We start from the raw sequence: 14836 nt of genomic DNA on the forward strand, positions 1-14836 counted from the left end.
GGGAAAAAGGTCAGTGCCCCTGGCTAGTCAGGTATTGAGTGTTTTAAAAATTCTCATGGCACACTGGTTGAAGATCACTGCTTTAGACACACTACAGAGGGCTTTGAATTCCCTTCGCTGGTGCACTGTCACCTCGAAATCTTTAAATCAACAGAAGGTGTAATGTAACCAAAAACTGTATGTTAAAGTTAAAGTTTTAAGAGAAGAAAGAAAGCAATCTTAACTTAGCAATTCTAATATAGAGATAAGAGGGTAGACCATGAATGAAGAACCGTGGCCAGTACCTTCTGAATGCCTGCTTGGGACTCCAGAACGTTATTCTCTGATCCATTGCTTCGGCTGATCATCCGCCACATTTGGGAATACATGCTGTCTCTCTCAAAAGGATTCATTCCCTTCATGCGAACATGCTCATATACTGCAGAGTCCAGGACGGTACCATAAGGGATGTCAGTCTGCTTGGAAAGGTCCTGGAGAGACCTGAATGATTCGGAGAGAAGAGAGACACAAGAAAGAGTACTAAATATATTCATGTGGGAATAAAGTTATAGGAAGCAAAGAGCAATATATGTAAATACAGATGTCATATTGCTGTTCTTATTTTGTTGTTTCTTAATATTAGGATGTAATATATAAGGAAAATTGATGTTAGAATGTTTGGCCCTATACAAATCATGAGAAGACAAAATTACTACCGAAGGAACGGTGAACATGTCTAGTGATAAAGCAATGCATTTTAAGTGACCCTGCATTAAAATAAAAAATAAAATAAAATAAAACAAAATGTGAGCATTTATTCTTGTTCAAAATATTGCTCACATTTAGCAATCCCATCAAAACAAACTAAATTAGATTCCTAGATAATCATATAATCATTTAGTTTTCTTTTTAATGTCAATATGTCTTAAACCTATATTCTTTTAGGTGGCAAGGCTTGAATATTTTTATAAACTAGTTTTATTTTGCATAAACAAGATATCTTAAGGCCAAGCATATGTTTAAAAATTAGTTTTTATGATAATCATTAGTTATTTAGTGGCTATTTCATACATCCTAGGCAATCGACACACATTATCCTCACACCAGTGCCTCCTGTTTAGAACTATTTTACCCATCTGAAAGAATAAAGGACTCACTCAGTGTGGCACATTCAGTGAGGAATAGAGATAGGATTCAAATGTAGACCCAACTGTTTCCAAATACCATATTATTTTTAGTGCAAGATTCTGACTTTTACTTCTATATTTATTTTGCTATTATTTGCTTTAAGTGCCTGTGTATGTGTGTGTGTATGAGACAGAAAGAGAGAGAATGTTCTTATTTATATTCAAAGGCAATAAAGTCCATGCTTCTGGAAAGGAAAATATGTTTTTAGTTTTCTCTTTTACAGAATAACGCTCCAGAATTTTCAAAGCCATCTTTGAGTTACAGGTGATATCTGCCTACTCCAGGTTATCTCTAAATTGGAGGTCAACCTCCTTATATTTGAGTTCTGAGACACTCTACACTTTCTTACAGAATGAATTACCACTCCACTGGGATTCGCTGAATTTAAGTAGGAACCCAACTCTAATGACTAACATTTAAGGACAAACACGTGTCTTTGGCAAACTGGTCAAAATTAGATGTTGGCATGCTTCAGAGTCACTAACCTCTGAGCATGGGAGCAGATGTTTTGAAACACTATGCCATATTTTGAACAAGAATAAATGCTCACAGCTCTCCAACCACGAGCCACGAATCCCATGTTATGTATACTTATGACCTTTTGGTCTGTTTCTAGATGGAGTTTGCTAATGATTTCCCGAGCATCTTTGCAATCAACACCAAGAGCATTGGGAAAGGAGTTTGGGAATACTCTTACAGATCACCAGTTTTCATCATGTACAAAACTGTGTTGCAAGCAATAAATTACAGGCTGTGTTTGTTAGAGAAATATGCATATCAATTTCTAATAGTAACTTGTAGCAAGATTTAATCTGCATTTTATTAACTTTTATGTTGTCGATGTATATAATTTACTCTATGAAACTACCATGATAATTCCTTTCAGTTCCACACTTATGCTGAACAAAATACATGGAAAATAGCTATGTGAAGGGACAAATTTTCTAAAAATATCTATAATTATTAATATTATTCTACCACATTAAAAGATAATGTGACAGCAAATTAATAATTGAGGGCAAAAGTAGAAATATAAGTGACCTATGTGTAGATAGGGTACAACTTTAGAGGAGAGTAACAGGACGGTTGCTCCTGGGACATCCCATAGTTATTTTGGTAGTTGTGCAGCAATAAGAATTTTGTTTCAAAAGAACAATTTACATCTTGTTTACTACTGTTTCAAGTAATAGGAGTAAAATTGTATTCAAAATTTCAAAATAATTCCCACTATTTAATGGAGGATAATCTAAAGGGGTAACACAGGGAAAAGAAAGGAAACATCTGTGCAGGTATGTTTTACAAAGAGCTGGGCTCATTTATTCAATTTCTATAAATACAAGGATTAGGCTAGGTAGATGTACAGAGCTTGTAGCTTCTAGAACCTGAAGATGTATGGGTAGAGAAGGCCACGTTAGGGTTCGTCAGAAACCCAGAATAGTTCTAGCCAGGTGGCTCAGTTGGTTAGAGCATATCCCAAGACACCAAGGTTGCAGGCTTGACCCTCTGTCAGGGCCCAGATAAGAATCAACCAATGAATTCATGTGGCAGTGGAACAATAAATCAACATTTCTCTTTTTCCTTCTCTCCCTTGTTTCTTTCTTCCAGTCTCTCTCTCTAAAATCAATAAGTCATTTTTTTTTAAAGCAAAGAAAAGAAAACTCCCCAGAATAGGGTTGGCCACTGGTTGCTTAGTGGTTCCAGCAATCACTCTTGATTATAACTCTCAGGCTTCATCTTGATGATGCTGAGATTAGTCTAGGGGTGAAAACTTCTTAGGCCTATGTTTGAAGATATAACTGGTTTGCTCAAATAGCCATGCTCATATAATACTGCTAAATAAATTAATGCCTCCCCTTAGCTTTCTATGAAAAAAATTGATATCAAATTTTAGCATCTTTAAAATTCTCCAATTTATATAACATAGCATCACCTTGAATAATAGCTTCACAATTTTAGTGTATAATACTCTAGTAATAAAAAGAGTTTAGTTATTAAAGGTCTTCTGTACACACTAAAATTTTAAAAGGGTATTCTTAACATATTGCCTATGTGAAGTTCCTGATTCTAGAAAAAAGAAATTTATTTTCAACAGACTTCAAATTTAGAGTAGTGGGGCATTTTGTAACTTGGAACAAAGGCATATTCCCTTAGCTTCATTTCTGATATCAAGTCAGCTCACAAATTTGCCTTGATATATGCTTACAATAAAAATTATAGCTTGTCTGATTCAGTGTCATTTCATTACAGTACACAAAAATAGCAGCAAAGGTGACAAATACAAAATGAAGTAAAATGAAGTGGAGAAAAAAGGCTGTTATAGGAGTACAACACAGGGAGGAAGTGCTTATTTTAAGGGGTTATTTTGCATTTTCATGCTAATAAGATTTTTCAAGAAGATCAGCAGAAATGTTATAGCCTATATTATGATCCCCTAATAGAAATTTAATAGGTTATTCTAGAAGTAATAATCTTCAAAAATTGTACCTCAAGGTCAACATCTGCATATATATTATTTAGACATGCCAAATCATTGCTTTAGAAGAAAAACAATTATAAAATAATTAGTAAGTACTTAATGTATAAATTAATTTACCATAGCAAATATTGACAAAAAATTGGCAGTGCTTCCACCCATCTATAGAAGAAATGGGAAAAATCTAGAGTATTCTAAAAAAGAGTTAACTGTGAATATACTTATGCTAGACTATAATATTCTATTTTTCCACCTAACCATACAAATCCTAGATGCACTCACATAAAACTCAGTGAACTACTGTACTGTGCAGCTATTAAACCTGAGTCCCCTCTTCCAAACCCACATCCTGAGTCATGCACATAGAGTAAGAAATGAATGTCTGTGGCCATAAGTGGTGAGGGATAAACAAAAGCAAGTGCTTTGATGCTCCAGTCAGCCTTATTTTCTCGTCTTACTGAAATTCTTCTCCTATTCTTCCTAGTAGTGTCCTATATGACTTGCAGCCTGGGTACTAAATGATACTGAGAGCTGATAAGTATGGAGTATTTGAGTGAACATTACATATACTGAGATACTGTGTTACTTAGGGCACTCTTGTGAAAGTAAATTTTAGGAATTCGAGTGGATCTACAAACTTGTTCCATGAGAAACTCTATTTAAGACCCTTCAAACTTTGAAAATTAATTTCGCTGCATATGATACTCTAACATTATATATACCAGATATCAATACCTTTCATGCGGGTACATTTTAAAGTCAAGGAGATCTACTATCTGTGAGCTGTGTGATGATTGGTAGCCCTGTTAACCTTCCTCTCCTCACCTATAAATGGAAAGAAAAACTGTCCTCTTCAAGGAGTAGTGATGAGAAGACTTGCCACATCAGTATTTGATGAAGTTACCTATTGTTTTTATATGAAAATTATAATTTTCCTCTCCTTATAATGCCCTACATAATGATTTCCAATGGATGTGTGTGTGACCCCTTATAAAAACTGTGAAGAAGCGATTCATGAATAGAGCCTAATGTCTAATTCTTTTTCAAGTACAAGATTGTATAAATATATGATACTAAATGGGTATAGCAAACTTGTTGGGACATTTATATGAGTTTGTGTTAATGAAAAGATGCTATAATGAATGTGTTGATAAGAATACATTTCTAAAATTGACAACTAGTTAAAAATCTAATGCCTATCTCCTCTTCAATGAATTTTCATTCATATTTTTACCCATTTCTTTCAACAAGAGAATAGATCTTTACAAGATAAGCTTTAAAATGACTCTCACAAACCTTTCCTTTCCATTTCCTCCCTCCCTCCCTCTTCCTTCTTTTCCTTCTCTTCCTTAAACTCAGTTCCGGATTTTGCCCTCACTCTCTCCCCAGTCTTCTACTCTGGATGCTGGTTTCAGCATCTGCCAAAGGACAGATGTTTAAGCTCCAACAGTTCTTCAGCAACCACATTGAAAACCTGCCTGGTGCCTACTTTTCTGTTCATGGGTTGTAGTAGTGGAGAGCTGTTGTAGGTGCAGTACAGAGGCAGGTTTTACAACATAAAACATTTCTCCACAATTAAAACTTAGAAAAATAACTAATATGACAGCAGTGTGTGAATTAGTGTCACTGAGACCCCAGAATCTTGCAAAAGTGCTGGAACATGGATTGATGTGGTCAGACAAGGTAGGCCTGAACTGGGAAGTACTGCCCATAGCTGTACACTGGGCGATTGCTTAGTTTCTAAAAACATGGGTTTTGAAACTGTGAAGATTTGAGTTTTAATCCTTGGACAAATTATTTAAACTTCTACAAAATGTAATCTCTTTCCCTATTAGTCAGGGAAAAATGATAATTTTTAATGAGATGTCAGGAGGTTTGGAGTAGATTGCATATAATACAGCTTAGCACTTAATTCTTTATAAGTACGCAATTACTGGTAGGTACCTTTATTAAATTTATTATTATCATTACTCTTACTTTATTCTCCTTGTTTTATTACTATCAGTGCTATTACTTTGTTCTCTACCATTTCTGGAAGTGCCATCCCTTTATTTTCCTACCAATTAGATTCATTCTCAGCTAATGCCTCTTCTTCATCCATGGCCTTTCTAACTCCCACACCCCACCTAATCTCTCATCAAGTACTGTACACTTTGCCATGTTGCAAATCTCTCACTACCTTTGCCTTTTCATTGACAATACATTCATGATGTCTGCCCACAAAATTATTTCAAGGCCCTTTCTCTATTTCTTCTCTCACCTATCTCTAATCCATTCTCCCTGCACCACACCTAAAATGTTCTTTCTGCTATGCAAATCTGATTCTGTCCCCAGCTTATTGAAATATTTCCTCTATACCTTACTGCTCTTAGGAAATACTTAAAACTCTCTAGCATTGAAGATCTTTCAAACATTTCACCTATATTTTCTTCTCAGAAAAAAGCTTTTGCCTCATTCATATCCATATTATAGGGCAAAGAAACCATTTCATCATTGTTCCCTTTTTCCCAGCTTCATGTCTTAGTAGGTGTTTTCTCAGCATGGGATGTTTCCTCATCTACTTGGAGAATTCTTTCCCTTCAAGATCAAACTTCATTGCTGTTGTAGACTGCTTTACCTGGTTTCAGGAATTGTATCTAATACCTTGTGGCTAAGGGTGAGGGACCACCTCGGGAATGTGAGCCGCAGGAGACAAAGCTTGTCTCTGGTGGCAAATGCTGCCTCAGTTTCCCCTCCCTGCCCCCAAAGCTTGGTCGGAAGTCAATGACTGGTAAGACCCCTCACAGTGGGAGCAACCTAAGCCAGACTCAATCATTTGGGAGGCCCTCATGGAAGGACTCGGGGGCGGGGGGTGGGGCGGGGAGGAGGCTGCAACAAAGAGCAATGGACTCTCGCCCCCCTGCTTTCGCAAAGCCCGAGTCCCCATGTTTTCTGGGAGAAGCGCTTCCAGGCTCTAATCCCCTTAAGCCTGAATACCTGTCCAGAGAGGTGCAGCTCCTTGCCTTGCTAGAGAGTGTCCTGGGGAAAAATCTGGCACTGAAAAGACTTCCTGATAAACCTGTGAAATCTGCTCTGCTAAGAGTTCTTTCATTCATATGTTAAGGGTTCCAGCAGTAAACCCTAAAACTCTGTTCCTGACAGAGTCTGACTCATAGTAAGCCCTCATATTTCTTTGAAATGTTATCTACTGTTTGATCTTTGCAGCCCTGTATTCCTGTGTATTAGAAACTAATAAAAGGCTATGGAAGAGGGGGCTCGAGGCCTTTTTCTCACTGCTGCTGGCCTTTTCTTCCCCCCGAGAAACTGGCCATAGCCCACGGCCCTTTTTCTCTGGGAAAATGGGCACCCCTTCTCCCCAAGCAGATCACATCATGTCTTGGCCATATTCACTTTCATCCGTGGCACCCAGGGGGACTTGCAAGGGAGTCACCCCCACACATTGCCTCCTCAGTGTTCTTGTAATATTTAGAACATATTTACATTTTAGCATTGTGTGATGAAATTTTACTTATTTGTCTTCCTAATTGGAATAGATGTTGCTGATTCTCATGATTATTATAATTTTTATTTATCTAGGAAACTCAGAATTTAGCTCACAGTCTGGAAAATAGTCAACAACCAATGAGACACTACTCTTCTTTTCTGGAAATATACTTTCATCTTAGAATGCCAGCATCCCCATTAAACAAGCCTCACATAAAAATGGGATTTTTACTATTATTTGCATAAATATGTAATTTTTACTATAGTGGATGACTAATCATGGCCAGGAGTATTTTATTTTTAATTTTCTAAAGCACACTTTTTGAAAGGGAGTTTCAGAAATTTTCTCTGTAACCAAATAAGCTGCAAAAGAATTATCAGACTTCCAGTAGAAACATTTTCTCCCTTATACATTAAAATAAATAAGTTTGAGACAAGACAAATTAAAAACCCCAAACAAATAGGACTGAAATGAAGTATTTGGAAAAGCTGAGGTTATTAAAGTCCACAATTCTAGTAGACATAGGACCCCAGACAAAGTGGAATGTCTCTTCTAAAAAAGAATGTTTATCTAAGCACTGTGGAAATAGAGCAGACAAGCAGTGGCTAGCTTGATAAGTGATTTCTGACTTTAGTATTGGAAAGTAGATGGTGAAGACAATTGCCCATCTAACTCTGCTAACTGAAATGATTAAAAATACAAAAGAATAGCTAAAAAATAGTTAAAGAAGAAATAAGCATCAAAACAAGGAGAGAATAGTCACCTTTGATAATATTGAGTAATATTACAGAAAATTAAATTTTAGGATTTCGTTCTTTCAAGAGTTTATATATTCGAATAAAGAAGAGAAAGGAACATATGCATGCTCCTCTTATTCCTTTTAACTTTTTTTATTTTTTGATTTGTGAGAGGGAGAGAGATCAATTTTTTGCTCCACTTATTCATGCATTCATTGGTTGCTTCCTATATGTGCCATGATTGGGTGTTGAATCTGAACCTTGGCGTATTGGGACAACACTCTAACCAACTGAGCTACTGGTCAAGACTATATGCTCTGCTTATAAAACAAGATAAACACCATGGAGAGCTTTCCATCTTCCTGTTTATAGCACAGCCAGTGACCACTTGTCCCACTGTGAATCACATTCTCCATCTTAGTCACCTGATCTCCTCTGTGAAGTTCTTAAACGCCTCAGAGACAAATTTTTCAAGGAGGTCTGATGAAATAAAAGGGTAACAAGGGTAACGACAGGGTAAGAAGTACTCTAACACTCCTTAATATCAAGAGAAAATTTAATTTGCAGATGGTGTATCCATTCTACAGAGCTCAGTGAGAGCTATGTTAAGTGCACAAAAATGCCACTATTTAATGAAAGCAGGCCTAGGAAAGAGTTGAATGTTCTTTAGCACACTAATGCTAGGTTTCTTATTTTAAAACATGAAGGTCAAAGTCATGTTTGTAGAAGAAATAAAGTTTTCTCATAGATTAGATTGCATAGCCTAAAAGCATAATCTCTGCAGCAAGGTAATTCAGGAGGAACCCAGGCATAGCTACCTCTAAGGGAGATAATGTACTAGCACCGAAGTGATTGTGCTTTCCTTTCTCTAATGGTGCCAGAAGTTTGTCCTTTTCAAGACAGCAGGTGCCTGATGTCTGAGGCCGACGAGTTTGAATGATAACAGATAGAGCAGAGGTTTCTAGAGGGAGACCTCTGGATTGAGAGAATACTCTATAAGAAGGTCCATACGAAGACCAAGGAGGACTGAGCATTTACAGTGGAGCATCAGTGGATGAGGGTGTTTCCTTATAGGATTCTCAGCTAAGGCCTAAGCAGTGCAGCCTTCTTCAGTTCCTCTGTTCTGTCCCTCTTCCCATTCCTGACCTATATCATTTACCTGCTTTCAAACCTATCCTTAGCCCTGGCTGGTGTAGCTCAGTGGATTGAGTGAGGGCCTGCGAACCAAAGGATCGCGGTTCGATTCCCAGTCAGGGCACATGCCTGGGTTGCAGGCCAGTTCCCAGCAGGGGACTCACAAGAGGCAACCATACATTGATATTTCTCTCCCTCTCTCCTTTCCTTACCCTCTAAAGATAAATTTAAAAAAAACCCTGCCCTTATATGGAACAACCAGTAAAGTAGATCAAATGTAGTTTCACATCTTCTCTACACTTCATCAGAATACCTATATGATCTTTATCTTTAAGAATGATTTAAATAACCATTACAATTTCAAGTGTGCTTGATGTAGAAAACGTGTGTAGTAGTACTCATGAAGAGAATACATCTTCTTCCCAAACACTGTCTCTACATGGTGGATGATTAGGCATGGAGGATTATGGCCCAGCAGATGACTCTAACATCTTTCCTGGAAGACTGAAAAAATATTTTATGTGTTGTCTCTCTTATAGAGTCATCAGGGGCACTCTTATTTGCTATGTGTAGATAGGACCATCATAGGTAATTTGGAAATTCATATTAAATAGATGCACTTGAGAAAGATGGATGTCATGAACTACTTAGGGGAATATCTGCATCCACTTGGAGAGACTTGCATTTTCATAAACATTTTTAAAATTTTTAATTTTTATTTTTTCAATTATAGTTGACATTCAATATTATTTTAGTTTCAGGTGTAAAGCCTAGTGATTAGATATTTATATGACTTGCAAAGTGATCTCCTAATTAAGTCTACTCTTATACACACTTAAAAGTTAACTCAGACTTGTGGATATGGTAGGTTATTTTAGAGAACCCAAAGAAAGGTGGAAACACTTTGTATCTCTTACTACTGGTAGGCATAATTAATAAAAAACAACTGTTAAGCTTTCTGCAAAATGACAATGTTATACAAATTCAGGAAAGTAGTCATCTAAAAATCTAATGGTCCTGTCTGACTTGTTGACTCACATTACAGGTAGGAACCAATTTTCTCACATCATGAATCCTGGTATGTAGCAGACACTATATTTTTCTGCCTGCTGATAGAATGATCATTTATGACCCTATTTTCTGCTTTAAATAGCCTATTAGTTAAAAGTAGTAGTCCTTAATAATACATAAGTATGTACAATAATTAAGCAAAAATTCGCCCTGGCTGGTGTAGCTCAGTGGATTGAGCGCAGGACTGCGAACCACACAATTGCGGTTTGATTCCCAGTCAGGGCACATGCCTGGGTTGCAGGCCAGTTCCCAGCAGGGGACTCATGAGAGGCAACCATACATTGATGTTTCTCTCCTTCTCTCCTTCCTTTCCTCTCTAATGATAAATAAATAAAATCTTTGAAAAAATAATTAAGCAAAATTTCATTGCAAAGGCCCGGTATTTTGTGAATTCAATCACTTTATAAATTTATTTATGAAATTTGTTACTTAAATATTATTATTTACCCACAGCAATATGAAAAATATGGAATTATTGTAAATTTGTATGGGAAAAATTTCATTGTCACCATTGTCAGTTAATTATAAAATTTATGTTAGCACTATATACTCAAATAATACAAAACACTTCAACAGTAGAGTAGTGGATTTTTATGTTCCCCTGTCACTGAATGTACAGAAGGGCTTTACTAATTCCCATGAATGTCCCTGAGGATCAAGTAGTTTCTAAAAGAATTCTAATACAATAATGGCATCTAGGAGTTAAAAGAGTTCCTGGAGGTATTGCTTAATTTGATTTTGTGCCTTCAGGTTCATAAGCAAGTCTCCAAAACAACATTTTTTCCCTCAAAGTATTTTAATGACTTAGAAAACTTAAGACTGAGAAGTCCTTACTCATGCCTAAGCTAAAACCCTCTTATTTCACATAAGCGTCTTATTTTGTGCTCACTGAAAATGGACAATAGTTATATTCACCACCTCAGTACAATATTTATGTAATAAGACACTTATTTTTCATTTTCATCCTTTAGCCTTCTCCTTGTTAAGTTAAACACCAACTTCCATTAGACCTTCCCCACAGGATCTCTTACTCACTTTGTTACATTGTTATTAAGTCATTTTTCTCTTCTACAGCAATTTTTGCATAATTTATGGACCTTAGGAGCAGGTCATGGCAGTTTTATAAGAGGCCTGAACAACTTTTACACTGCAAGGTCACTTTGGTGCCTTTCTTTTTGAACACCAATGCTACATCTCACATTTATAACCCACGGATGACTCATTCTGAAACTGCCTTCATCCTCAAATTCTGAATTGCCATAGATATGCACACAGTTTTTTCCATTTCTGAGTGAAATATCACATATTTGCCTTTAGTAAACTTCACCTTACTTCTAATTACCTTATTTAATTTGCCTAGATCCTTTTGAATTCTTACAGTGTGGTTCCAGTCAATAATCACCCCTACTCACTACAAAGTGATCTGCGTATTTAATAAGCTTACTCTCTATTCTATTCTGTACTTTCAATCAACACTGAAAATATTAATCAGAATCAGGGCCAGGCCTGTCTTATGAAAAAAATCCTTATTCAATATACCTTCCAAAGCTGATATTGAACCATTGAGCAGTACCTAACGTGGCCCAATAACAAGCTGTGAAGCAATAACACATGGTATTCCCACATGAAATCATGACCCAAAGAAAACACAGTATGGATTCAAGTGAAGAGTCAATAGTAATTTGTAATTTTTTTCTTACAAGATATTTGAAGGAGATGAAAACATTAGTCATATTACCAGATTTTTTTCCCAGTTGAGAAAGAAGTTACCAGAAGTAATAGTTGGACTAATATAATAGCCTATTTGAAGACTAAGTGAAACATTATTGTCAAAGTAAGGTGGAAGGTCATTGTTTCAGTGAAGATTCTCATGAGTCTAACTTAAAAAAAAATCCTAGATCTTCATAACACAAAGTTTCTGTGGATAACTTAAAGTTTCCCAAATACAAAGATGTTTTCCTTCTTCCCAGTGCAGAAGTTGGTACGTTTCTCCAAACAAGAATATTTTAAAGAACCATTCAGAGAAATTATCCCCTACTCCTAATCAGGTGGCATTTCCTTTCTGAGGGCTTTCCACTAAAAGAAGTTCTAAACTGCATATCCTGAGCCTAGAGTCAGGTTTTATGAAGAGACACAGATCATGCACATTCAAATTATGTTGCAAATATGCACCTGCCCTTCATTTTAGCAGCAAGTCTGAGAGCTCTGCAGCAATCTTCGTCTGAAACAGCAGCCCAACCAGCTGGCTACAGATCTTGTTCTTTACTTTTCCCAGGATTTTTTCTGATTGGAGCACCTGGCAATTTCCAACACTGCCCCTAGGTTAAAAGACTGGGATTTGAGAAATAGAGGTTATAGTAGGGGAGAGTGTAGTGTGTGTGTGTATGAGTGGAGGAGAAAGCCATTAAAAATAAACTGACTATCTTTAGATGGTGAGCTTGTGGAGGAAATAAGCGGATCAGAAGACTAATGGGGTCAAACAGATTCTTAGGAAGTGGGGAAGTCAGCATATCAAGATTGCTGGCCTGATGGAGAGGACACAAAGGAAAGGTAAGACTAGAAAAACTGAAAGAGAAAAAAGATGAGAAGATATGGCAACGCAAGAGTTTCCATTCAGATCTGCCTTTCAATGTAGGATTTTTATCAAGGTATCTATGTGAATGTATTTTTATCAGTTACCTCAGACCTTGTTTTCTTAAAATAATTTATAGTTCTTTAATTGATATCCTTGCCTAGTAAAAGTCATTTTTAAGTCTACATAAGTTTCAAGTCACTAACAAGATTTATTAAATAAAATGTTACCAATGGTGCCCTGCTAAACTGTTTATACATATTTTTAACAGTGATCACAATGGTTATATGGCTCTCTGTGGAAAAAGACTTGAGTTTAGATGGTCTCCATTACCTTTTTCTTTTTAAAGATTGCTTTGAAAGAGTAGTTTTAGGTTCCTAGAAAAATGTAGAGGACGGTACAGAAAAAGTTAGAGGAAAATTTTAGAGGTTTCCCACTTATGCCCTGTCTTCACACACGCAGGGCCTACCCCATGATCAGCATCCTCCACCGGAGTGGCACACTAGCTACAGCCAATGAGCCAACACTGGCACACTGCAATCGCCCCAAGCCCATGGTTTACATCAGACTCACTCTAGGTGCTGCACATTCTATGGATTTGGACAAATGCATAGTTACAGGTATCCCTCTTCGTAGTATCATTCAGAGCATTTTCACTGTCTTAAACATGCTCCGTGTTCCACCTGTTCATCCCACCACCACTGACCTTTTTGTTATCTCTGTGGTTTTGCCTTTAATTATTTTTTTAATAAATAAGCAATTCAAACTGTACCTCGGATCTTTTTCAATACGATACCTTTTTGTGTGTGGTTGATATAGAATTTTATAGCTATAAATTTTATAGAAGGGAAATTGTAAACAATTAAAATGATGACAACAAATACTTGTGGAGTGTGAGAAATGGATCACATTTTCAAAAACAGAAAACTAAGATACAAAGTGGTATAAGAATTTGGCTTATTTAGTAGAAGGAAATAAATTTAACACGCATTCCTAGGTCTCCAGTCTCCTGTAGCCGTATTCTTCTGCCAAACCACCCGACTGACAATCCCAATGTTTCCATCACTTAGTGCTACCTGCATTAATGTCACAAAAGCATGCCCCATCTCTAAGTAGCTCCTCCAAAATGACTACACAGACTACTTCCACGTATAGGGTTTTTACTGTATCCACATACTTTTTGGTAGATAGGATTTATTTACTTAGCTGACTTCAGATAAGAATGGAAGATAACGAGAAATAGAGAAGAGACAGGAGTGGATATTCTTGAGTAATTAACAGTTTTCTAGGCTTAGATGACCAAGACTGGGGAGAGAGAAGGGAGGGTTTGATTTGTTCTGAATAATTCAGCTTGTCCCAAAGAAGGAGCTCATGTTATAGGTGGTGGGAGTTTATTAACTAGCAAAGATTTCATCTCGGTGAGCTCAGTGTAAATGGAGTCTATAGCAGTGCTAATGCAGCCGTGTTCCCAGCAGTCTCAAGTCAAGTGGGAGAAAACTTTAAATACTCACGGAAGGGTGGCTTTGAAACATCAACATACTTCTAAGCGTTTTTATTTTATTTTATTTTTTCAAAAAGGAAGACACTATCTTGTCTGTAACATCTAGATGGCTATATGTTTATAAAACATCCATCACTGTAGCACTTAAGGACTTTGACAAGTGAGCCATTTCAACATTACAATATAGAGGAGGGAGATGGATGACTTCTCTGTCTGTAGTGCCTGTATACTCTGGAGCTAAGACTATGCTTTTCTGTACTAAACTGAAACATAAAAGCATATGAATCAGGCCCATCTCACTTCAGTCACCTTGATTCTGGCTGCTGCTAATAAAGCGTGCAGTCGTTTGCAGAGAGCTATGAGAGAGCCTACTACTAGAAGAACAAAGAGAGTAGGTGAGATTCTAATGCAACCAGAGAGCCTAACATGTTGGGCTCTGTCTCTTATCCTGGAAAAAATAGGATAAAGAAATAGCTTTCATATAGCTTTCTGATTTCTTATGCGGTATATAAACAAGTCATGGACTTTCAAAGTCTGGGGCCAGAGTCTAAGAAATTCCCTTCTGGTTCATTCACTTAATGAATATTTACTTGTAACAAACTATGTGCTCAGTAAGGTACTATATAAGGCACTGTATGGATACAATGGTGATGAAACCACCCTCAAGAACATACATTTTTGTTAGGAAGGTAAAATA

At 36.8% G+C, this 14836-nt stretch overlaps 1 protein-coding gene across 1 annotated transcript in view; it reads right to left on the reverse strand.

Moving 5' to 3' along the window:
* The window catches only part of GRID2 (glutamate ionotropic receptor delta type subunit 2), a 1449169-nt gene that overhangs the window by 252772 nt on the left and 1181561 nt on the right, over positions 1-14836 (reverse strand). Inside the window, exon 13 of the mRNA XM_037046096.1 lies at positions 285-480. Coding sequence (XP_036901991.1) covers positions 285-480 — 196 coding nt within the window. The remainder of the gene's footprint in view (positions 1-284; positions 481-14836) is intronic.

This window comes from Sturnira hondurensis, unplaced genomic scaffold (genome assembly GCF_014824575.4).
Source record: "Sturnira hondurensis isolate 20B ecotype Veracruz unplaced genomic scaffold, ASM1482457v3 Scaffold0004998, whole genome shotgun sequence".
NCBI lineage: Eukaryota > Metazoa > Chordata > Mammalia > Chiroptera > Phyllostomidae > Sturnira > Sturnira hondurensis.